Here is a 26,267-nt window from a genome sequence, read left to right as displayed (position 1 = left end):
AATGACCAGTGTCAGGCAGCTGTTGCCAAGGCAAATAAAATTATGGGATGCATCAAAACAGGTCTAGATTCTCATGAAAAGGACATAGTTATGCCTCTATACAAATCACCGGTACAGCCACACTTAGAATATTGTGCGCAATTTTGGGCCCCGATATATAAGAAAGACATAAGTGAACTTGAAAAAGTGCAAAGACGGGCAACCAAAATGATTAGGGGAATGGGTGGACTGGAGTACAACGATAGATTAACAAACTTGGGGTTATTCAGTTTAGAGAAAAGACGTCTACTGGGAGATCTAATAACAATGTACAAATACATGAAGGGACAATACAAAGAACTTTCTATGGATATTTTTACTCCTAGGCCAGTGACAGTGACAAGAGGACATCCTCTACGTCTAGAGGAGAGAAAGTTTCACCAGAAACAGAGAAGGGGATTCTTCACAGTAAGAACAGCGAGGCTCTGGAAGTCTCTGCCCCAGGAAGTGGTGATGGCGGATTCACTGAACAAGTTCAAAGTGGGCCTGGATGCCTTTCTTGAAGAGAAAAATATAATGGGTTATGGACTCTAGATTATAAGGACACGTTGATCCAGGGTTTTTATACTGCCTGCCAGATTTGGAGTCAGGAAGGAATTTTTTCCCCTGAAATGGGGTAATTGGCATGAGCCTCATGGTTTTTTTTTTGCCTTCCCCTGGATCAACACTGTAGGGACTGTAGGGTTATAGGTTGGACTTGATGGACTGATGTCTTTATCCACTTCATCTACTATATATGTAAAAAGTAAATAAATGAGATGGAAAAAAGGTGTTTTTTGTTTTTTTTTTGTTTTTTTTTTACAGTGAATGGATGAAGAGAGAATGTGCTCCCTCCCTCTTCATCTCATTTTATTGGCAATTTAGCCTGTTGTTCTACTCCTGTGATGGATCAGGACAATGGACTTAAAAGAAGCCAGTTATAGACCTTATATATTCTGTGTGTACCATTATAATATAATGAAAGCGGATGTGCACAGGCTCTAGTAAAACAAAGAATGGCCTTCAAAATTATTTCTTCTGGTGGACCAGGTCCGCACATCTTGCTCATTAACCAATACTGTAATCTATATAATGAATTGGTGTATAAGGATCTGCAGGTCAACTGGATTTTAAGTATCTTTGGGCTAAACTCTAAACTATTATATTGTGCTGTGAAGAGGATTTCAGCTCCTGCCATCTATATGAGTAGTGTTCTCCAGAATGTCCTGGCTTCTGTTTGCAAGGCATCTCGGTGTTGCGCTTCTGATTTCAGCGATAGTATCCATCCATCTTACTCTGGGACAAAGTCTTTCTCTAACTATTTGTTTTAATTTGACAATCTCCAAGTATTGATATCTCTTGTAGAGAAGTAATTGTACAATAGTGATGATGAGGGTTTACGGGTACGGCTTAGTCATTTGCACTGCTCATTTTATCACAAAGCAACGTTCAATACCTTTGAAAAAGTGACAATTCATTTTCAGGACCAAGGACAGTTCTAACTCCGTAGGCTTCAAGTGTAGTTTAGGAATTTTTCAACTGAATCTCTGATAATTCTTTTATGGTGACCCCAAAAGTAGGGTTAACAGAACCTTTCTGTGCACTCATTTAACATGACCGGATTGCAGAGCATAGAAAGTTAGGGCTAGCTCGCAGGGGGCACGGAATGGCGGATTTTGGTCCTGATTGTGATTCGGGAAGCCGCATCAGAATAGGACCAAAATCCGCCTGCCGTGACTGTCGCGGCTTCCGACTCCAGAGTAGGCCCAAATGAATGAACCTAGCCCAGAGGGTGCTGCCGCGAGTTGGATGCAGGGGCTGAATCAGCCGCGGAATCCACTTGCAGAAAGGGCAGCTCGCTTCTTTTTTCCATGAGCGGGAACATACATAAGTAAGCTAGCGGTGTACATAGACCTCCATTGTGAGGGGGCGGATTCTGACATTGATTCAGCTCCAAAATCCGCCCCCTCTTGCCCCGTGTGAACGAGCCCTTAGCTTGCTTTTGCCACAATGGTGACAAAGGAAGCAATACACAACATATACCCTATTGCAATAAGAATTAGATAAAGAAGGAGAGGGAAAAACAAAACAAATTATATATTTAAATGTGTCGTTTTATTATATATAAAATATAGAGGAATTATCTAGGGTTAGAGAAAAGGATCTTCTGTTTCCAGAGATAGCGCCACTGCTGTCCATGAGCTGGGTATAGTATTGCAGTTCAGCATAAATATGTCACATTGAAAATGGTGTCAAAACTGCATGTAGCACCTTAGGAACTGAATGCTTATTCTGGGTTTAGGAATCCAATGGATGGTCCTATCCGTGACTGACAGAAGGTTTAGAAGAGATAATAAACACCCTAAACACCCATCATAAGTATAATTTATTAGTTACTGTTGGATTCATACACACTTTCATTTACCCCTTACTGAGCTAAAATAATACAACATGTTTAGCTGCATACCTTTACTAAAACTAGCTAAAAATAAGCTCAGCTCTGTTACATCTCCAACAGCAACGCTCTGTTTAACCCTTTAAGGACAGGCCTGTTTGAGGCCTTTATGACCAAGTGTTTGCATTTCAGAAGTCTTTTTTTTAAAAATTTTTATAGTCAAGGCAGCTTTATAATAGTGGGTTTATTTTTTGCAGAGAAAGTTGCATTTTCCAATGGGACTATTTCGGGTGCATGTGATTTATTGATTAGCTTAAAATTAGATTAGTTATGCAGGAAAATAACACATAACTTTATTCTGCAGGTCAGTACGGATGTGGTGTTACTGATATGGATACATGACAGCAGTGTGGCATAGTTTATTATTGACTTTTTCAATGGATTGCGATTGCTTCTGTTGTGTTCTGTGACACGTTATCACACTGTAGTATGTTAGTATGTGAGTATAGTGTTAAACTTTGCTACATCTGTATTAGGGTAGACTCAGAATAGCATTATTATAGTACATTGCTCTCCATAAAACATAGGATGAGGGCAACAGACTTAAACGGTGATAGAGTGACTAATGCTGATTGAGCGCTCTCTGTCTGTGTCCATTCACCTAATTTAGAAAACATGCCAGAAGCTTTCTTCCTTCATGTATGTTTACTTTTCTAATATAATATATATAATATAAAGATTGAAATACGAAGATTGAGAGTCTTCAGTAGTTGATACCTTTTTAATGGCTAACAAAAATGATGACAGATTGCAAGCTTTCGAGACTACTAGTTCTCTTCATCAGGCATGGTATGACAATATATATATATTGATGTTCCTACTACATATTGCCTCTTCATATTTTATTAGTGTTCCTCTTTCAACACACTAACAAACCTCAGATTTCTCCTGATGTCACACATAAGAGCACAGTCTTACTCTAAATCACCAGGAACTATTATTTTCTGTCTTTGTAAAGATCACAGAACAACTGGTGCTTAATGGCTGTGATGTGCAGAGCGTCTGGAGCCAGGCTTTGTTACATTTCTACAATCCCTCCTAGAATTCTCTACATCCTGAACATTCTTTTTATGGCCACTTGCCAGAAGCAAATTGCAGAAGTTGTCACTTATGTCGTAACAAATCCTTCAGTCTGGTGCCACATTTTTTTTTTTTACAAGTTCTCGCTTTCAACAAGCAAAAAAGTAATAACGTTGAAAAAAAGTCTGAGCTTCAGGGAGCATTGGAAATTACATTTGAATAGTTGATAAAATCATATTTAAAATGTGCAATATTGAGAAACAAGTTAACCCTTCACAGCTTTCCCCGCTGAGACATTTATAATTGCTGTTTGGTGGCAATACTGACAAATACATGTTGTCCTCGTTCACATCTGCGCCCGGTCTCCGTTTATACAGGTTTCTGTTTCCTACCCAGAACTGAGTAGGAAACGGAAGCCTGCAGGCATTTTTCAAACCCATTCATTTGAGTGCCGGTGAGTGTTTTGTGCTTTCCGCGGCAAAACCATTTTTTTAAACTGGACACAAAGTCGGATATGCAGGACTTTGTGTCCGGTTTAAAAAAAAACTGTTTCGCCGCAGAGAGCATAAAACGCTCACTTGAGTACGGAGACCAAACGCTGGTCTGAACCCAGCGTAAGAAAAACTCAGGTCTACAGCTGAAAACTTTATCATTATAGGTGTTGTATTGGTTTTACCACTGTACATTGATAACATCAGACCGTACACAGAAATCAAAGGACCCTATAACTTGAAATGGGCTCCTTTCGCTAGTGAGAGCTCTGTCAAATTTACCACAATTATATAACTCGTCTTGATAAGGGATTGATACTAATATATGGTGTGAGCAGCGTGTTACTATCTCTTCCTTGCTACAATTAGTAAGATTTATCGACAGTGCTTACATCCTGATTTAGGTTAAAAATCCCCCATCTGACCATATCTGATCATTTTATATATCTAAATACTCTTAAGTATAAAAGTGGATTATTTTTTGAAACACAAGTTGGATTCACTTCCCAAGCCTGGCCAACTTTATCTTCTTATATGCTGAAAAAACGTAGAACAGCTGTTTTATAAATATGGCGTTCTGTTTAGAGATGAGCGAGTAGTTAAATACTCGATATTCGATATTCGTTTCGAGTAGCCCCTCAATATTTGACTACTCGAATCGAATATCGAATCCTATTATAGTCTATGGGGGAAAATGCTCGTTTCAGGGGTAGGCAACATTCGATCAAATTGAACTTACCAAGTCCACGAGTGAGGGTCGGGCTGGATTCTCCAAGAAGTCTTCTCCGTGTAGCGTTCCCGCGCTGTCGGACAATCAACGCTGGTTCTTCTCCTACCTTTAAAAGTCTTCTCTGCACAGCGTCCCCGCGGCGTCTTCCGGCTCTGAATTCACTCTGCCAGGCATCAGGCTTGGGCAGAGCCGACTGTGCATGCCCGCACTACAAGAAAATGGCCGCTTACAAAGTGGGGCATGCGGGCATGCGCAGTCGGCTCTGCCCAGGCCCGATGCCTGGCAGGGTGAATTCAGAGCCAGAAGACGCCGCGGGGACGCTGTGCAGAGAAGACTTTTAAAGGTAGGAGAAGAACCAGCGTTGATTGTCCGACTGTATAGCATTCGGCCAATCAACGCTGGTTCTGTATCGAATTTTTCCATTCGAATAAGTTTTTGAGCAAGCCCACTCCATTTCATTTCAAATTTGGCTTAGGAATTGTATCAAAAAAAGTTTAGTGAACTCTTGAGTCTTCCAAACTTATGAACAAGCGATAGACATTTTGATATATTTGATTCAAACACCTCCCCTTCCCCGTAATAGTGAACTAGCCAACTGAGAAAAGATTATGTAATAAAATCACCTCATGATAAATTCTTCTCCATATCTTTCAGCTAGCTAATATTGTGTGGGGTATTATACTGGGGCATTATACTCTGCATAAGGGCACATAAAGGGGGCAATGAGGAGAATTATACTGTTTATAAGGGTCCTGGTATTCGACTGCACAAAAGAGGGCACAAACCTAGTGTTAGTTAAATTGGCACACCATACCAAAAATTGTTGCCTATCTCTGTTCTAGATCATTAGACTTGGGATAACTATCTTGTGTCTCCCATGTTCTATATTTCAGGCCTTCATTACATTAAAACGTGGGTGTTATATACATAAGACCCTTAATAAGTCTTAGTTCACCTATATGGGCATCAAGCCTATATAAGACCAATTTTAAAGGCTCTCAGAAGAGGCATTAATGGTGTGGCTATCACCCTGTATATCACTGGCAGTGGTGCTGGATATCTTAATGCTATTCTGTCTTATGTAAAGCTCTGTTTATCTCTAAGGGCTGTTTCGTTGGGCATAAAAGTTAATATGGCCACTCACCAAAGGAAAAGGAGTCTGAAAATGAAAATTTACTGGGTAGGAAAGGACTACTACGTATATCTCAATTATACACGTCCACACATACTTTTGGAGAGAGAATTGTTTTTTCATTACAGATGCAGACTACTCCTTAATAAGATCTACGGCATCCTTATCGAGTCTACAATAATCTTCATTATGTCCTTACACGCTTTATGTGATTCATAGATTTGCTTATGGTTCAGCTGAAATAAAAGAGTCGACAATTTTGGTTCTTTCTTCAACAGGGGCGTATGTATCTAAGAGGCCCAACAATCAGAAAAAAAATCTCTCTATGGTCCCTGTTAGCGCAGATGCGTATTGATTTTCTCCAAACTGTGATTGGATTGAGTGAATATAAGATTATGAGAATAAAAGGAACGTATATATATATATAGTTCAGGCACTTAGGCCTTACTACCTTAAAAACCAATTATTGCACTGCAGTTTTCGGATAAAGCCGGTTTCTTTAGTGTTCTTAGAATTTAGGAAGGATTGTGAGCGGTCAGTGATTCTAGCTATAACTTTTCTTAGTTATGTATTTGATCTTCACATTTCCTTGACCCATATAAACCAGATATATTGTTACCTTTGGAATCATTCATACTAATTCTTTTGACCTATAATTGAGTTCGTAGCAATACAATTTCAGAGTTATTTGTCTCTTAGCTGTTAATATTCAATGTCGGATCTCTCCTACATACATTTTAATTGAATATGTTCCTGCTTTGTAAATGCTAATTAAAAGTCATTTTTAAGTATTTGATTCAATATTTTAGTTAACTATTTTCTTCAAGCGTATTAATTGTTTGTAGCCTAGAGATTTCTATTGCTTATTTGCCAGTCTTCTAATGGTTCTTGCATTTTTCAGCCTAACACACATTTAGGGCTAGTTCACATGAAGTTTTTTGGCGGCGGAATCCGCCTCAAAATCTGTTGCCAAAAATGGCTCCCATTGACTTCAATGGAGCCACTTGCTTATTTTTTTTTTCCACTAGCTAGTAGCAGAAAAAAGAAGTGAGATGACCCTTCTTCCCGCGGATACTGCGGCACGAGTCACAAGGCTCCCTCCCGATTCCTTAAAAAATACCTAAGCAATTTTAGTTTTGACTTGAGTGTCCCTTTAAATGTGATAAGATTGGACTAAAATACTCCCCATAATGAAGCCATAGTGCTCCATTACATCCAAAGATCCCTCCTACACAGTTACTACAAGTCCTCCACTAATTTTAAGACACAACAGCCAATAACATCTGTAACTTGAGAATCTAAGCTTACCGATGTCTGTAGCTGGTTCCTTCTGTTCATTGACCTGATTTTGAAAGTGGATCAATTACCACAAGTAACCCAGACCACATTTTACTAATCAATGATAGCGGTAAGGTGTCATTAGCTGAGTTAGATCACATGTGATCTGAGTTACATGTAATCCCGGAACTTCTGCGAATAACCCTGCCAAGTCCATCAGAAGCAAATCTCAAAAGTTTCAGATTCACTGGACTAGCCTGCTGTCTTGGAAGTTCACAAGGTTTTCAGTATTTGGGAAGACTCCTATACAATCCAAGATGGCAGCCAACTATGACTTTATGATAAGAGGCTTTTATGCACAACATATGAAGACAAAAACATTCACTTTAAGCTGCATCATGTATTATTGTGTGTTTTCCAGATGTATAAAAAGGTGACATTGTGCGGGTCCAACAGCTGGTATCCCTACTGACTACTAAAAGGACAGTGTTAGCAATGCTCTGTCAAGCAGGTTGACTTATAGCTCTAAGACTGTCAAGGTCAACAGAACTGCTGTCAAGATAGTTTAGACATCCTTTTTTTAAATAAACTGAGAGCAAATCCATTATGTAAAGCTAGCGGTACTCATTAGATTAATATTAGCCAATCCACCGGATTGCTGATGGCAGATGTCTAAATAGAGAAGAATCGGGTAGTTGGATTTCAACATGCTCAATCCTTTTGCTTAAAGCGCAGGCAAGCTTACACCAGTGATGTCCAGTAGTTGCTCACTCCCCTGTCCTGAATCACAATATATGGATGCTATACTGAGTTTCTCATTGTTGTGCATGGGGAGGGGTCATTAGTGATAAATGTTGATAGTGATACATACAGTCCTATGAAAAAGTTTGGGCACCCCTATTAATCTTAATCATTTTTAGTTCTAAATATTTTGGTATTTGCAGCAGCCATTTCAGTTTGATATATCTAATAACTGATGGACACAGTAATATTTCAGGATTGAAATGAGGTTTATTGTACTAACAGAAAATGTGCAATATGCATTAAACCAAAATTTGACCGGTGCAAAAGTATGGGCACCCTTATCATTTTATTGATTTGAATACTCCTAACTACTTTTTACTGACTTACTGAAGCACAAAATTGGTTTTGTAACCTCAGTGAGCTTTGAACTTCATAACCAGGTGTATCCAATCATGAGAAAAGGTATTTAAGGTGGCCAATTGCAAGTTGATCTCCTATTTGAATCTCCTCTGAAGAGTGGCATCATGGGCTACTCAAAACAACTCTCAAATGATCTGAAAACAAAGATTGTTCAACATAGTTGTTCAGCGGAAGGATACAAAAAGCTGTCTCAGAGATTTAACCTGTCAGTTTCCACTGTGAGGAACATAGTAAGGAAATGGAAGACCACAGGGACAGTTCTTGTTAAGCCCAGAAGTGGCAGGCCAAGAAAAATATCAGAAAGGCAGAGAAGAAGAATGGTGAGAACAGTCAAGGACAATCCACAGACCACCTCCAAAGAGCTGCAGCATCATCTTGCTGCAGATGGTGTCACTGTGCATCGGTCAACTATACAGCGCACTTTGCACAAATAGAAGCTGTATGGGAGAGTGATGAGAAAGAAGCCGTTTCTGCACGTACGCCACAAATAGAGTTGCCTGAGGTATGAAAAAGCACATTTGGACAAGGCAGCTTCATTTTGGAAACAAAAATTGAGTTGTTTGGTTATAAAAAAAAGGCGTTATGCATGGCGTCCAAAAAGAAACAGCATTCCAAGAAAAACACATGCTACCCACTGTAAATTTTGGTGGAGGTTCCATCATGCTTTGGGGCTGTGTGGCCAATGCCGGCACCGGGAATCTTGTTAAAGTTGAGAGTCGCATGGATTCCACTCAGTATCAGCAGATTCTTGAGAATAATGTTCAAGAATCAGTGACGAAGTTGAAGTTATGCCTGGGATGGATATTTCAGCAAGACAATGATCCAAAACACCGCTCCAAATCCTCAGGCATTCATGCAGAGGAACAATTACAATGTTCTGGAATGGCCATCCCAGTCCCCAGACCTGAATATCATTGAACATCTGTGGGATGATTTGAACCGGGCTGTCCATGCTCGGCGACCATCTAACTTAACTGAACTTGAATTGTTTGTCCAAAATACCTTTATCCAGGATCCAGGAACTGATTAAAAGCTACAGGAAGCGACTAGAGGCTGTTATCTTTGCAAAAGGAGGATGTACTAAATATTAATGTCACTTTTCTGTTGAGGTGCCCATAGTTTTGCACCGGTCAAATTTTGGTTTAATGCATATTGTGCATTTTCTGTTAGTACAATAAACCTCATTTCAATCCTGAAATATTACTGTGTCCATCAGTTATTAGATATATCAAACTGAAATGGCTGTTGCAAATACCAAAATATTTAGAACTAAAAATGATTAAGATTAATAGGGGTGCCCAAACTTTTTCATAGGACTGTACACTGTATGTAGCCATTCAACTGACAGCTACTTGCAGTGTATGGCTAGTTTAAGGGTTCCATCTCACAGCCACCCTCCTAATGCTATCTTCTGAAGTATCCCTATGGAATGGCAGAACATACAGTAGATATGTTGAACACTGTATCCAGTTGCGTGAACTGCAAGGATTGACTCATGAATCAAAACATGATTCCATTACCATTTTCTTTGTCTTTGTAATATTCCTACAAAAGGAACAATGCTTTGATAATAATAATAATAATAATAATAATAATAATAATAATAATAATAATAAAAAAATTTATATAGCGCCAACATATTCCGCAGCGCTGTACAATTTGTAGGGTTCAAGTACAGACAAAAAGATTCATTACAAAGAAATAGTCACTTCACACAATGGGACTGAGGGCCCTGCTCGCAAGAGCTTACAATCTATGAGGTAGAGGGGGTGACACAAAAGGTAGCAGGGGCGGCATAGGAGGTAACATTACTTATACAATGGTCATATAATTCTGTAATAGAGGTTACTGTCATTACACAAATAAAATTGTATGAGCCGTCCCCATCCATGTCTTTTAATGTGCAGATGGTGCCTGGACATATAAAGTTAGCCTGAAACAGCATCCTATAATATGAGGTAATGTGGGAGCTGGAACAGAGATGGGTTTGTTTTAGGGATTCTAATTATGGTATGGAAGGGTTTACATTAGGAATTGTGATAGGCTTGTCTGAAAATATGTGTCTTTAGTTTGCACTTGAAGTTGTAGAAATTGGGAGTTAATCTGACTGTCCAGGGTAGAGCATTCCAGAGAAGTGGTGCAGCTTGGGAGAAGTCTTGTATACGAGCGTGGGAGGTTCTGATAATAGAGGATGTAAGTGTTAGGTCATTGAGTGAACAGAGAGCGCAGGTTGGGTGATAGACAGAGATGAGGGTGGAAGTGTAGGGAGGTGCAGTATTATGGAGAGCCTTGTGGATGAGGGTGATAAGTTTATATTGTATTCTGTAATGAATAGGCAGCCAATGTAGTGACTGGCACAGACCAGAGGCATCGCTGTAGCGCCTAGATTTATAGATGAGCCTGGATCTGAAAGCACTTGTAGTACAAAAAGTAAAAGGTAAAAGTATTTTAAAGATAGCGCCTATTAGATGACCTAATGGAAATATAGTAGTAAGTTTTGTTTAGAGCTTTCTGTATATTTTCATGTTATAGCAGCATAATAAATGGGTGATGCAGTTTAGACTTATGGCTAGCAATAGGGAAGAGGTATGGCGCAGAATAGAAAATGGCCCAGGTTTACAGAACTAGTAAATCACCTCTTGAATCTGGAATAAAGTAAATCCCATTGTTCCTCTCCTCTGAAACTCATACATATTAAGTGAAGCCCGAACAAGAAATAGTTTAGGTCACAACTGAAAAGTTTTGCTAAAACTGGAGTAAAAATAGGCTTTGATGCCATACATTTAGTACTTTACACCTTTTTTTCTTTTAGATGTGCAGCATGTCAAATCTGACAATTTTGGGACAAAAAAGAAAAGGAACAGACAAGAACCATTCAGTAAGATAAAAGAAGGAAGTCACCGAGGAGGCAGATAAGATTCTCAGGAGATTAGAAGACAAGAAGTAGTTAAATAGTAAAAAACTGACAGCAAAGAGGATGTTGAATCTCCTGACACAACAGGAATATGTTATATATGCAGAGTCTAAGATGAATGTCATTAGGCATAGAGGTTTATTGGTAAAGGGATGGGAGGGCACCCTAGACTTCACCGTTAACGCTGATCCTTAAACCACGCTAAATGAAAAGGGTTATCAGTCTTTTCTCATTTAACATCTGCCCATGTAGTAACACATTTATCAAGTTCTACTTAGTATTCCGCATTAGACTCTAAGAAGACGATGATAAATAATCAGTTCCATTCCTGCTTACATAAGTTTGCTCACAGACATTTGTCTGCGCCCATCCCTCACAGAGCAATAGCAGTTTGCAAGTTGTACCCACTGAGCAAACAGAAATAGGCTATTCATCAAAGAAACCGAAAAAAAATCTGATGCCGTTGAACTGGAAAGATTTGCTTTAGTTCTATCCATCAACACAGTTTGGAAGTTTTTTTTAACAAAGTGAATCATGTCTGGATTATAGGGAGGACTAAAGGAGCTTCCAGCTCGCAGTGTGCTATAGTCCTTGACACTGGGACTTAAAAGTTCAAAAAAGATTTGTCTTGAACTTACAAGAATGTTAAAGGGATGCTTATTAATAGGGACTGGGGAACCATCCTCCTGTCTACAGTACTAACTCTAAGAAATACAGTAAGCCAACGTGACTGTTTATTACTAGAGATGAGCAAGTTTCGATATTCGTTTCGAGTAGCCCCTCAATATTCGACTACTCAAATCGAATATCAAACCCTATTATAGTCTATGGGGGGAAAATGCTCGTTTCAGGGGTAGACAACATTGATCAAATTATACTTATCAAGTCCACGAGTGAGGGTCGGGCTGGATCCTCTGAGAAGTCTTCTCCGTGCAGCGTCCCCGCTGCATCTTCCGGCTCTGAATTCACTCTGCCAGGCATCGGGCCTGGGCAGAGCCGACTGCGCATGTCTGCACTACAAATGGGCATGCGCAGTCGGCTCTGCCCGGCCCGATGCCTGGCAGAGTGAATTCAGAGCCGGAAGACGCCGTGGGGAAGCTGCACGGAGAAGACTTCTAAAGGTAGGAGAAGAACCAGCGTTGATTGGCCGACTGTATAGCATTCGGCCAATCAATGCTGGTTCTGCATCGAACTTTTCCATTCGAATAGCGAGTGGTACTCGATCGAGTACAAGTATTTCGAATACCGTAGTATTCGATTGAATACCTACTCGATCGAATACTACTCGCTCATTTCTATTTATTACCATAGGGAAAGAGGGATAAGAGACTGTCGGATACATCAAGTAAAGTCTAGTGTCTTCTAGAAGGGACTGACTTCATGGTAAAGTAGCTGTCACATTAAAACCGCTCTATAGGTTATCAATGACTTACTTGAAAACTTGAAACTCTTTGCAGCTTATAAGACAGATAAATAAAAACCTGTCTTCTAGAAGCTACACTCTGTCATGATGAATGTCACTTCTGTCTGTCAGCTGCCACTTTCCTGAAGAGACAGCACGTCTTTGGAAGCCCTCCATGACTCTACTTTTGGTCTGTGTCAATAAATCTGGAAAATATGCTAAGTACATTACATTATCGTGTCTTTTTTTTCATACCATGGAATGAAATCCTGTATATCATGATTCTTAACTCATGAAGACAAACACTTTTCTTAAAGAAGCTGGCTGATCACTGTAGGTTTTGTCAATGTAACCTTATATGCCCCCCATTGAAAAGAATAGCTGTCCAGGTAAGTCAGGGAAGCTCTTGGTTCTCCAGAGCAGAATTGCAGTGAGGCATGAACAAGTAAAGCACATGAAAACTGTGTACTTTATCTTTGCTGACCACAATGCTCAATGTCATCTTTCGAGACTGCATCCATTTGCAGTAAAGCGTGCATGCCATTTATATGTCCATTAAGTAAGATGCAAATTATAAGTGTCAGTGATCGAATAAGATCCACATTGGAAGTTGTTCAACAGCATTTAGGCAAAAAGCTAAACAGAGAAGCATATATTATACTGAAACAGTGTGTGTTGTTTTACAGGTGTTGTGTTAGGGTTTTTTCACACTTGCGATCAGTGTCCGGTGTTTGCATTCCGCTGGGTTTCCGTCTTCAACCCATTTGAATGGGTTTGTAAAGTTGACCGCCGGTGTCCTCTCCATAGGGAAACCTGATTTTTAGCTGGACACAAAGTTCTGCATGTCCGACTTTGTGTCCGGCTAAAAAAAAAAGGAGAGCCCTGCAGGCGGACACTGGCGGTCACCTTTACAAATCGATTCAAGTGAATGGGTTTTAAAACTGACTGCCAGGTTTCCATCCCCTGTCCAGTTTCACCAGGGCTGAGGATGGAAACCACAAACCGGACACTGAGCGCAAATGTGAACGAACCGTTACATATATTGTTTGTACCCATGTTGTTAACGTTCTTTTTTTGTACACCAATGTAAATGACTAATACTCACTAAAAATGTAAAACTGCTATGTGGCTTAGAAAAACATATTGGTAAAAACAGAGATGTATAAATCCAATTCCAAAAAAGTTGGGGTGCTGTGTAAAACGTAAAGAAAACAAAAATGGAATGAGTGGAAATCTTAGGGTTAGTTCACACGTTCGGGGGTCCGCCGCATCTCTCTCTGGTCAAAACCTGCCAGCCGCGACCATCATGGAAACCCGCCTGCCGTGACCATCAAATGAATGAGCCGACATAGGAGGGTGCAGCCGCGGCCCAGCGCGCTGCGGTTTCCGCCTGAAGATAGGACATGTCGCTTCTTTTCTCCGCTAGCAGCAGCCCGCCACTAGCGGAAAAAAGAGGCCCGGCGGTCTGCATAGACCACCATTGTAAAGAGGCGGATTTTGAAGCGAAATCCGCTGTCAAAATCCGCCCCTTTGCCCACGTGTGAACGAGCCCTTATACAGCCATATTTTACTCACAATAGAACACAAAACACATATGAGAAGTAGGGTTGAGCCAATCTTGAGATTTCAGGATCATTTTAAAAATCCAATTTCCGATCATTTTCCATTCGAACCCGATCCCGATCCCAATTCCGATCCTAATGCTAGTCAATGGGATTTTTTTTTAATAATCAGAGATCGGATTTTAAAAATGAACCTATTCACTACAAACTCCAATTGAACGCTTTAATTTTTAGACTCCACGCTGTGTAGTGATTAAAAAAAAAATCCTTTGGCTACTTAGTCCTCCCGGTGTCCACTTACCTGCACAGATCGCTGCCGCTGCCACTCCCCATTGTTCTCACTCCTCTTCTCTCTCATTTACAGGCCTTCAGAGCACCATGCGTGCCCCCATCTTCCTAGACTGGTGTTAGAGATGCTGGGAGTAGGCGGGGCTTTTTGTGGCTTAGGAGAGTGTGGGCGGGTACAGGGCGGGAAGATGTGAGTGCATCACTCACGTCTCCCTTCCCAGTACCCGCCCACACTCTTCTAAGCCACAAGCCTCACCTTCTTCCTAGGTCTGTAACACAAACACCGCGCTCTGAAGGCCTGTAAATGAGAGACAACTGGACCAAGTAGAACGGGGAGTGACAGTGGCAGCGGATTTGTGCAGGTAAGTGGACTATTCTGTTTCTAGTGGACTATACTATTCTGTTTCCTCCCTGCTGTGCCATATACTCGGCTCTGCTACATCTCAGATGTAGCAGAGCTGAGTATACGGTAAAACAGGGACGAAGCAGAAGAGTGGCAGGCTGCGGTAAATCACTCTGTGCTGCGCTGATGTGAGATGAGCAAGTACTATTTAAAACTGCCGTTTGGAATAGCATGCTCCCATAGGAATGAATGGACGCAGCCGGCGAGCAGGGGGTTAAGCAGCTGGATGCCGACACAGGCTGTGTGCCGGCTGCATCCATTCATTCCTATGGGAGTGTGCTATTCGAAATGGCAGTTTCGAATAGTACTTGCTCATCATTGTTAGCTTTTCCTACAATGCTTGGCCAGTAGCAAAGCATTGTGGGAAATAACCTCTGACCTTGATCCTGCCTAAAAAGATCGGGAACTGAGTTCCGATCGCGATCATGAAATTTACTCGATTGCCGATTGGAATCTGATCTTTTCCAATCCCGATCGCTCAACCCTAATCAGAAGTTAAAAGATAGATATTTGTCCATTTCATTTGAAAAAACGAACTCATTTAGAAATTGATGGCAGCAACATGTCAAAAAACTGGGGCTAAGTTAAGAAAAGTCTGGAAAGGTAGGTGGTACTAATGAAAAACAGTTGGAGGGTCAATATTCTACAATGTCACATGACTATAAAAAAGAGCATGCTAGAGAGGCTGAGTCTCTCAGAAGCAAAGATGGTCAGTGGTTCACAAATCTGTGAAAAACTGCGTCTAAAAATTGTCAATTTCAGAAAAATGCTCTAAAATTGCAAAGTGTTTAAGAATCCCACCATTTACAATACATAATATCATCAAAAGATTCTGACAAATACATGTGCACAATGGACAAGGCTTACTATCGATATTGCATACTAGTAATCTATACTAACTGTACTAATACAGGCATGGATCAGTAATACAAATCACTGCATGGATTTCTGCACAATCAACAAATGCAGATTAAAGCTGTATCATGCAATGAGTAAGCTATAGATCCACACAATACAGAAATGCCGCCATCCTCATTGGGCCAAAGCTCATTTAAAAAGGACTATGGCAACATTTAGAACTGTTCAGAATTTGAAATTCTTTATGGGAACCACAGTGGCACTGAATGGTAATATGAGAGCTCATGTGGCTCTTTGCCATCACTGAGGCAGGTGTTCCAAAAATAGCAAACCAGATAGTCATGGCTATTTCCGAAACACACACAACTAAATGGACAGAATCACCCATGTCCTGCCACATCTTCATTTCAGGTGGCCATGAAATGGGAATCAATTCTCAGATAAGTGTAGTTCCCAGAAATTGTGAATTGAAATCACAGATGCCAAGAGGAACTCAAGAGGAGAGGGATCTTCCACCTTATTATCAGTACCTTCATCTCTGATGGTATGTGATTGCATTAGTGCCTGTGGCATAGTCAGCTTATACATCTTGAAAGGCAGGATCAATGCTGAGCAGTATATAGATGTTTTACAACTGGCTGAACTGGCCCGCCTACAGTCCAGACCTTTCACCAATAGAAAAATGTTGGACATTATAGAACGAAAACTTCAGCAAAGATGACCCAGGACTATGGAGCAGCTAGAAATCCTACATCAGGCATGAATGGGAAAACATTCCTCTCCCATAACTCCAGCAATGGGTCTGAGTGGATACTACACAATGGTAGACCTCACCCTGTCCCATTGTTACTGCTATCAATTTCTAAATTAGATTTTTTTTTTTTTCAAACAAAATAGAAAAATATCTAATTTCAACTTCTATGTTCAATTGTGAATAAAAATATGGTTATATGAGATTTCCAAATCATTGCAGTCTTGTTTTCTGTACATTTTTTTTAGATTAGGTTTGTATAATAATACTCTAATGGATTTCTTACATGGGCCAACAACTGCACCTTGTTCACATTTATTGCCTTGTTGGCTGAATTGACGTACAGACTCATTGCTGCTGAAGGGTGATGGTGAATCATTAACCCCTTGCTGACACCTGTCATACTATTATGGAGGATGCTGGGTTTCTAATATGAAGCACTACAGATGCCATAACCCTAGATCACAAATAAAAAAATATAAGTCAAACCAAGCATGAATTAGGCATCTCTGCATTTGAACATGCCCGAACAATAAAAAATATTTAAATACTTATCTCGCATAGCGAATCAAAATCACAGAATTACAGTTTTTTCTCCATTTCACCACCCAAAAAGATGAAATACTAGTCTGACGCCCACATTCCTGTGTTGTGCTTATGCTGCTGTGATTTCGTAAACTTTTTAACAATAAAGAAGAAGTATATTTGCATGTTTGATCTATGCCTGAATCTACAGTACATCAGAGCAATGGCAAAATCATGCAGCGCTAACCTCAGATTACTGTCACAGGAAATATATAGCAGGTCAACATACTAGCTGACAGAAGACTCCATTATATGAAGGGTGACATGTGTGGTTTCCCAGGGTCCAAGGCTGCAAGGGGGTCCAATGGCAAATAATAGACACCATTATAATCTAACCTTGCAATCAAATGTATCACCATCTGTTAAATACTGTTGTGGGTCACATGAGTCTACTGAAGGTGAGTATATGTTGGGCGGAGCCTAGAGTATAATTAGCAAAGGTCCAGGGGAGGTAAGTAAACATATGCAAACAGTGTTACTCACCTATCCTGGGCTCCAGCGTGGGTACTGTTGAGGTCTTCCGACCTACTGCCTGATGTCAGAGACTGCTGAGGCTTGTGATTGGGCCTCATTGATCATGTGGGTCATATGGCATCATGACACATGTAGCCCAGTCACAAGCCTCAGCGGCCCCTGACATCATTCAGGAGGCAATAAGAGATCCAAAAAGGACTTGAACCTGCACAGCTGCCCAGGGGAAGTAAGTAACAGTGTTTGTTGCATTTTCTCAACTCCCCTTGACCTCCCCTTATTATACTCTGGAGCCTGGAGAGAAACAAGCTATACAGACTGATTATACATAAACAGATAGATAAAGCAATGTATTGGGTAAAAATCTACAGTTATCTTAAGCTACAAGTGAATGTGATCTTGGAAATAGTAATATCCCTTTAATACCGTGTGTGCAATGTGGCTCCCTCTTCCCATTCAGAAATCTGACTATGCAAGAATAATGCTTAATGTATCCACTTTTGTAACTCGTGACTGTTTACATAATTTATGCAATACCATTATCTGTAAAAGTAAGGCTCATGCTAGTGGTTTAATGCTCGCTCGGGGTGTGCATAGTCTCAGCTAACTAATCCTCCTCCAAGAATCCATTAGTATGACAGCTCCAATCTTTGGTCACCAGTAATAAAATTAGAGAATTCCTACAGTGAATTTAGAAGCATTTCACAGCAGCTGCTTGTCAATACAAACAGGGACCTGCAGACAATGTTTCCGCAGCGATGGGTTATATCACTTAGGATTTCATAGGAGCATCTATATGTTACTGTAGCAAATTCCAAGAGCCTTCCCTGGAGCTTTACATAAAAAGAACTTTCCTACAACCGTCAAATTGTTTCCTTTACCAAAATTTTTCACCATCTTTTCTTACCAGAAAAAGCTAAGTTAATTTGAATCTGTAGAAAGAATAGCCACATGAGATAATGAGATTTCTCTATGCATCACTATAAGTGAGATTTACAAAGCTACTGTAAGTGCAAGAATTTCAAGATCTTACTAACCCTGGACCTGCGGCTGCCATTATCTTGCTAATGGGATGAAGAAGCCGGAAACTTTTAATGAAGTCCCTTGGTAACTAAATAACTAAGGAAGGCGTGTGATACTTAAAATGTAAAAGAAAACAAATGTATAGATTAAGTGATATAGCAGAGCTGAATTTGTTATTTTACAGATCCTTGTGTTGATTATAAGATAAGATAGGTTAAGATAAGATAACATAATCCTTTAAAGGAATTGTACCATTAAAACCTCTTTTTTTGTGGATAAGACGTCGGAATAGCCTTTAGAAAGGTTATTTGTCTCTTACCTTTAGATGTGATCTCCGCTGTGCCGTTCCTTAGAAATACCGTTTTTTACCGGTATGTAAATTAGTTCTCTGGCAGCAATGGGGGCGGGCTCCAGTGCTGAAAATGCGGTGGTGGCATCCCCATTGCTGCTCGAGAACACGATCCTGTGACGCTTCTATCTTCGGCTGGATCCTCCCCTTCTCTGTCGTCTTCCTCCTGCGTTACCTCCGATGCTTGCACAGTTGGCTCTGCCAGTGAGACACTAGTAGAGCCGACTGCACATGCCGGCCGGCAGCCATTTATGGGAGCCCGTTCTTGCTCTTGTAGTTCAATGCAGGAGCGGCCTCCCAATCCATAATAGGCGGCAACTCGAAGATGATCCCTTCCTATATATGTGACACACAAAACTCAGACAAGACAAACAACAACAAAGGGAGGTCAGCTAGCCAGGGTTTGATAACAGTCGAGCAATGCAGTGCCAAATCGAAGTCCAAAAGAATAGTCAGTAGGGAAAGCCAGAGGTCAAGGATAAGAATACAAGTAAATTAACAGCGAGAGAAGCAATAACAGGCACCAGTGTGAATGTGAGCCAAGACTAAATAGGGGAGGAAGAACCTGCCCTGGACCTGACAGGAAGGCAGGCTCGCAATCACAGGGCAAGACAAAATTTAACCACTTAATGGACAGAGGCAACAAGGTCAGAAGACGGGTGTGGTGCAAATTCAATTACAGAACTAGAACCGTGTTCACACAGTGCAACTAAAAACTCTAAGCAAATTATCACCGGACCCTCACCAGACAAGCCAGTTCTAGAGGGATTCTGAAGTTTCCCTTGTATTTTAGTTCTGCTTGAACCACAGACACTTGAGAACCAGGCAAACATTTTTTATTCATCCGGTATACCACCGGGTTTTAATATCGGAGGGGCATTCCCAACTTTTAGTAGCTGAGACCTTCTCCTCACTGACACAATCTAAAGAATGTAAAGCAATACAGTGGGATGAACACTGATCTCCCCACTTTACCAACTCCTTTTTACCCCAATCACAAATAGGGTTATGGAGGTTCAACCAGGGGAGCCCCAAAATTACATCAGAAGACAAATTTTCCATAAAAAAGAAACTTATGACTTCAGTGTGTGTTGAGCCCACTTGTAAAGAGATTAAGGGGTTTTTAAAATGGACTTTACCCCTGGCCAGTGGAGTAAAATCCGCTCCAGTGACAGACAGAGGCGTGTCAAGTGGCAAAAGCTCAATGCCCAAAGATTCAACAACTGAATATTTAATAAAGTTTGCTGCAGACCCAGAGTCAACTAGGGCCTTGCCAGAAACAGATCTGTCCCCAGAGGACAGAGACACAGATAACAACATCTTATTGTTATTCCCACCAAATACCTGGTTGCCTGAGTGGTTCTTCTGATTACCACTCAGGCACTGAAGTTTTTTCGCAGGTGACAAGGGTCTGATAGAGCAGTCTCGGATGACATGACCAGAGGAAGCACAGTAAAGGCACAGGTTATTCCTGAGACGATGCTCTCGTCGTGTCTTAGCGTCCACAGCTCCCAGTTGCATGGGTTCCTCACCCGAAGTGATGAGAGGAAAGGTAAGTTTTTCAGGAGAGAGAAGAGACAGAAAAATTGGAGGAAACAGCCCCTACTCTCTCTTTTAAATTTTCCCGGATCTTACGGCCAATACAGACGGTCAAAGTCATGGCCTGTTCAAGAGAAGGGGGATCTGGGTGACCAACCCAGAGCTCCTTAACCCGATCACACAAACCTTGTTTAAAGTGAGCCTTCAGAGCTGACTCACACCAACCTGCCGTTACACTGTACTTATGGAACTCAGCACAATACTCCTCTGCAGAGCGTTTGCCCTGCCGCATGGTGAGGAGTTGAGATTCCGCAAGCGCAATGTGGTCTGGCTCAGCATAAATAGAGCCCAGGGACTTAAAAAATTTTTCCACATCAAACCACTCCTCAGCCTCAGGAGGGAGTTTAAGGGCCCAAGCTTGTGGATCCCCCTGTAGCAGAGATATAACCACTCCCACCATTTGGGCCTGAGTCGCATGTGGATTAATACGAAAATACAAGCGACAAGACTCCCTGAAAGTCTCAAATTTTTCACAGTCCCCTGAGAAATGATCCGGGAGTAACATCTTGACCTTATTAGGTGAAGAACCAGCTGGGGATGATGCAGCAGCCTCAGTAAGGATATGAACCTGTTTTGCTAGCTCAGCTACCAGGCCTGTCAATCCTTCCAACTTGGCTGCAAGGCCCTGAATAGGATCCATGCTTATCTGGAGGGAAGCAATGGAAGTAGGTTTTTGGGCATGTTATTCTGTTAGGGAATTGCTAGATTACATTTCCCAAGAAGCTGCTGGAGAACCCTGGAGGAAGGAGCACAAGAGACAGTGAGCCCTAAGCTAAAGCCCCCCACTGTCCCTTCCTATTGCCAGGCCCTATCCTATGCAATAGGTGGCAACTCGAAGACGATCCCTTCCTATATATGTAACACACAAAACGCAGACAAGACAAACAACAACAAAGGGAGGTCAGCTAGCCAGGGTTCGGTAACAGTTGAGCAATGCAGTGCCAAATCGAAGTCCAAAAGAATAATCAGTAGGGAAAGCCAGAGGTCAAGGATAAGAATACAAGTAAACTAACAGCAAGAGAAGCTAGCAAGCACAAGGCAATAACAGGCACCAGTGTGAATGTGAGCCAAGACTAAATAAGGGAGATGAACCCGCCCTGGACCTGACAGGAAGGCAGGCTCGCAATCACAGGGCAAGACAAAATTTAACCACTTAATGGACAGAGGCAACAAGGGCAGAAGACGGGTGTGGTGCAAATACAATTACAGAACTAGAGCCGTTTTCACACAGTGCAACTAAAAACTCTAAGCAAATTATCAAACTGCACACGCCTCCTGCGCCGCAGCATGCGAGCAGAGGGTGGCGCAGAGACCCGAACAGGCAGAGATGTTACAATTTCACTTTAGAAGCAAAAAACTACAATGATATGTCACTTGTTGAGTTCCAATGTTGAACCTTACTGATGAACCCCACTGATAATGGGCCCCTTCAAGTTCCAGTTTAGTTTGTCATTTTAATGGCTGGTTCACATCTGCACCCGGTCTCTGCTTTAGCCAATCTGTTCTGTTCCTTTCTGCTTGAGAAATTGGACAGGGGATGGAAACCCGGCGGTCAGTTTTCAAACCCATTTACTTGAATTGGTTTGCAAAGTGACCGCCCGTGTGTGTCTTCTGCCTATCCGCAGCAAAACCGTTTTTTTTTTTAAGTCGGACACCAAGTTGGACAAGCAGGACTTTGTGTCCAGTTTAAAAAAAAATGGTTCGCTGGCGGTCACTTTGGAAACCCATTCAAGTGAATGTGTTTGAAAACTGACCGCCGGGTTTCCGTCCCCTGTCCAGTTTCTCGGGGCATAAGATGGAAATCGTCCGGATTGGCTAAACTGGACACTAGGTGCAGATGTGAACCTGCCCTAACAGAAAAAAAAATAATGTCACATGCCATACAGCAAATACTTTTATCAAGTGTGATAGAGTCTGCAATGGATGCGCTGAGCAGATCTTTTGATGCAGATGTGAACAGAGCCTAATTATACCAACTTCATAAATACAGTAAAATGTAGTTATTATGGAATGTACAAATAAATGACGCCATAAAGAACTCCACATAGATATCACCTTGCTTGACCTTACAGCTTTAAAGATGCAGCTAGCAGTTGACTTGACTTTGACACATCACCAACTACTGCACAAGTCGCCCATTACTGCATGGTCAACATTATTTCTTAAACAATTTTCATACTGGAAAAAAAGTGAAGTATCTAACCATAACCATAAACATGTTCCAAAAAGAGATGTATATATATATATATATATATATATATATATATATATATATATATATTATTGTGCCGTTTTAGGCGGGTGAGGATAAAATGCATCAAAGTAATATGCTGTCGAATATAGAAGCACTAACAGATTATTTTTGGCAATTTTTAACAAAATTAAGAAAATGAATAAAAACCAAATTGACGTGAATATTTGGCGTGGCTAGCCTTTGCCTTGGAAACATCATTAGTCTAGGTTCACACTAGCATTCATCTCGCCATCGTTTGGGTCCACCAGAAGACCTGACCGTTGGAGAGCCGTGTACTAAAACGCCAGTTACCCATGGACCCCATAAACTATATTGGTGCCCACCAGGTGCCCATCAGGTTCCCGCTGGTTTCATACCATGCAGGGCTATTCTCTCCACCAATTTCCACTATTCTCTCCACCTAGTAGATGTGAACCTAACCTAAATTCTTCTACGTACACTTGCACAAAGTTTTGAATTAACTTGGCAAGGAGGTTGTTCCAAAGATCTTGGAGAGCTAAGTCCAGATCTTCTATAAAGTGATGGAGACTTGCTCAAATCCTTCATGTAATCCCGGACAGACTGGATTATGCTGAGATCAGGGCTCTATGGGGGTTTTACCATCACTTCCAGGACCCCTTCTCCAAAGAGTAGAATTCTCTTTTGTTCACTCACTTTGCATTTTGTTAATTGACAAAAATAAGTTTTTAACTATTCGATTTTTCAAAAGCCTTCTTATTTTAAAGCACCTGCCTAAAACTTTTGCATGGTACTGTATATCTATCAATAATCTTTACAGTAATCTCCCTCACCCTTCTTTCATTAGATCTTGCATTTGTTACAAGAAGTTTACACATTGTGGCATCTAAAAAGCTGCAAATGACAAGTTTAGCTTTGCTACATCCGTATAAGCATATGTTCCTCTATACTGTAAACTACAGGCGGCCATTTAAGTGGAAAACAAATTAAAGTAATGGTTTCAAATAAATTTCACGATTCGATTCTCGAAAATCACAATGTAAAAGCAGCTGTCGGCGTCCTTTGACACTCTAAATGTTGCTTAGCTACAAAACCCAGGATACTCATTAGAAAAGCCAAGTCGTTTCCATGAAAGATTTCTGTATTCAGAAGTATTACTTAAGATTAAGATTGATGTAACAAATTATTTTCTTTCCAAACACAAGAATTGTACTGACCCTTATTGTTTTAAGGAGTCCACAAGGGCGGTAAGACTTTATAAAGTATTCTTAGGCTATAGCGTTCCTTCTTGATGCCGCACCGTTTTATTCATTGTAGTTGAAATGAGCCTTAAGTAGAGCAAAGTATTCTGTCTCTACGGAAGATGCCTGCAGATACAAAGCTGGGACGTCTTGGGAAAGCTGAGACAAATAGGATGTCTTTTGCCGAGACCTCAGGTGTTAATTCACTGACATGAAGTTAAATGTCTTCTCAACTCTTCATCTGCAAGTTGCAGTTTTAAGTCGAGATGTAACAGTCGGAGAAGTCCTGTGGAGATTGGTGACTTATTGTACTGTCTTAGGATCTACAGTAGGGGTTACCCGGACAAAATGATCTGAGACATACTTCTTATACGCACGGGTGCATGCGATAACAATATTCTGTGGATTCCACAGTCTTCTCTAGGGAGATTTGCAAATATTCCTACTGCACTCCCAACAGCTGAAATATATCCGCCGCTGAAACATCCATCGTTAAATACTTAATGAAGCTACTTTAAAATCTCACATTCAGAAATTGGAGTCGCTGCTCCATCTTTAATTTGGCAATCATATGCTTGGATTAACCCTCTCCCTGCTCAAGACGACAGATCGTTGCCAGGAATGATTTAGCTATGTCACAACATGTACAACAGAATAGTAAAAAGGGAATCACTACACTACACAAGGTATATAGATATAGATGGGCCGGGTGGATCACCGCTACAGTGAAAGGTCCCAGTAGAATTGGGTTATATAAATTCCGCTTCCATTGGGGAATAGTATTTTACCATTTTAATCAGCGATCGCTCTCTGTTACCCCTCCCTGTGTTTTTGATGATTTCTTTTAGTTAAAAAAGAGCTTTTTTTTTCGGTAACAAAAGTAGCATCCGAAATGCATCCGAGTAGCATCCGAAATGCAATGGTGCTGCTATCGCCTGGTGGAGAATTGGAAGCAGATCTGTTCAAGCAGCTAGAGGGTTAATAATTATACAGTCTAGGATATTACAGTGTGAAAGGATTTCAGGTATGGGATAGGACAGCCATGCTGTGCGTTCACTTACCAGGGAGTTGCTGGTGGGAATACGTGTTGTATTTAGCCCAGCCAGGGAGGGGAGGGTCTGGGACATCCAGTTAGAGATCATTGCCATAGTGCTGAGGAGAGCACCAAGTGTTAGAAGCGGAGAGTCCATCCTGGGGAAGCTAATGAGTTTTCATAGTGACTGATCAGCACCAGAGATGGAAAGAAGAGGGAGGAGTAACTGCAGAGAGCCACAAACAGCGTCCAACAGGAGAGTCTGCCTGGGATTCTGCACTCTCCTTGGAAGCTCGGCACACGTTCCTCCTGCAATTTGTCAAAAAATATTCACACTCTGGAATACTGTCTGGCAATGTTACCCCATACTGAAGAAAAATAGTATTGCTGTTGCTTAGGACCTTCACAACTTATCACAGTTAAGAAATAGTCAGTAACCTCTTGCAGTCATATTACTGTATGTTACATTCTATGCTTTTATGTCTTAAGAGTTACGTTTTCTTCAGTTACCAGCAACTAATAACAACGTGCTGCAACCGGACCCTTCAGATGGACCAGGTTATAGTTCTCACATTTACACTATGAACCTTGTTTTGGATAAAGTCACATGTAGCGAAACGCAACTAAGAAAAATTGCAAAAACAGATTTGCTTTTTTCAATTCTTATCAACTGCATTTTTCCTGCTCCCACATAAGTCTATGGGGAAAATACAGAGATTTTACAAGTATAAAAATGTTTTTCACTGTGTTTTATTCCGCTATATAGGGATGAGACTAAATAAAATCCCATTCCCATCCCATGTAAAACTCAGTATTTTTTATCCTGCTGAATTTCCACAATAGCCAAAAATTCTTTGGTTTCTGCAGTCTATGCTAAAGGTTAAGGCTGCAGGTAACAAAGTTAAAAAAATGCAGCAGAAGCGCAATACTTTTTTTTTCACTGCATTTCCACAATGGCCAATAACGTTCTGTTTCCTCAATGTGGGCCTTGGCCGTTATACACATTAGGCTCATCTTCATAGCAATTCAATAGAGTGCAGAAGGAAACTAGAAAACTAATAGTCAAAAGCAAAACATAGAAGAAGAGGTTTAGTAAGAATGGTATTTCATACGCCAGTCCTGATCTCCGCTGTGTCGCAGTGAGATGTGCCTAATTTATTAAGAGGAACGTGCCTCTTAATAAATTCTGGGCTTCTTTTTTTTCCCCCTCAGTGCACCAAAAAGCTACATTTGAGCTATAACTTAAGCCTCATGCATACAACCATGTACCCTGTCAGGCTAGGTTCAC

The 26,267-nt window shown here is 40.9% G+C and overlaps 1 protein-coding gene across 2 annotated transcripts in view; it reads right to left on the bottom strand.

The window, feature by feature from the left end:
- The window catches only part of OLFM3 (olfactomedin 3), a 154,409-nt gene that overhangs the window by 36,949 nt on the left and 91,193 nt on the right, over window positions 1-26,267 (bottom strand). Inside the window, exon 1 of one of the 2 annotated variants that reach the window (XM_075287414.1) lies at window positions 24,985-25,146. The exons of the other annotated variant lie outside the window; for it this stretch is intronic. Coding sequence (XP_075143515.1) covers window positions 24,985-25,136 — 152 coding nt within the window. The 5' untranslated portion in view covers window positions 25,137-25,146. Of the gene's footprint in view, window positions 1-24,984; window positions 25,147-26,267 lie in introns of those variants that run through there. 2 annotated transcript variants of the gene reach the window in all.

The sequence above is a fragment of the Leptodactylus fuscus genome, chromosome 9 (assembly GCF_031893055.1).
Source record: "Leptodactylus fuscus isolate aLepFus1 chromosome 9, aLepFus1.hap2, whole genome shotgun sequence".
NCBI lineage: Eukaryota > Metazoa > Chordata > Amphibia > Anura > Leptodactylidae > Leptodactylus > Leptodactylus fuscus.
This window is presented reverse-complemented; position numbering and strand designations above follow the sequence as displayed.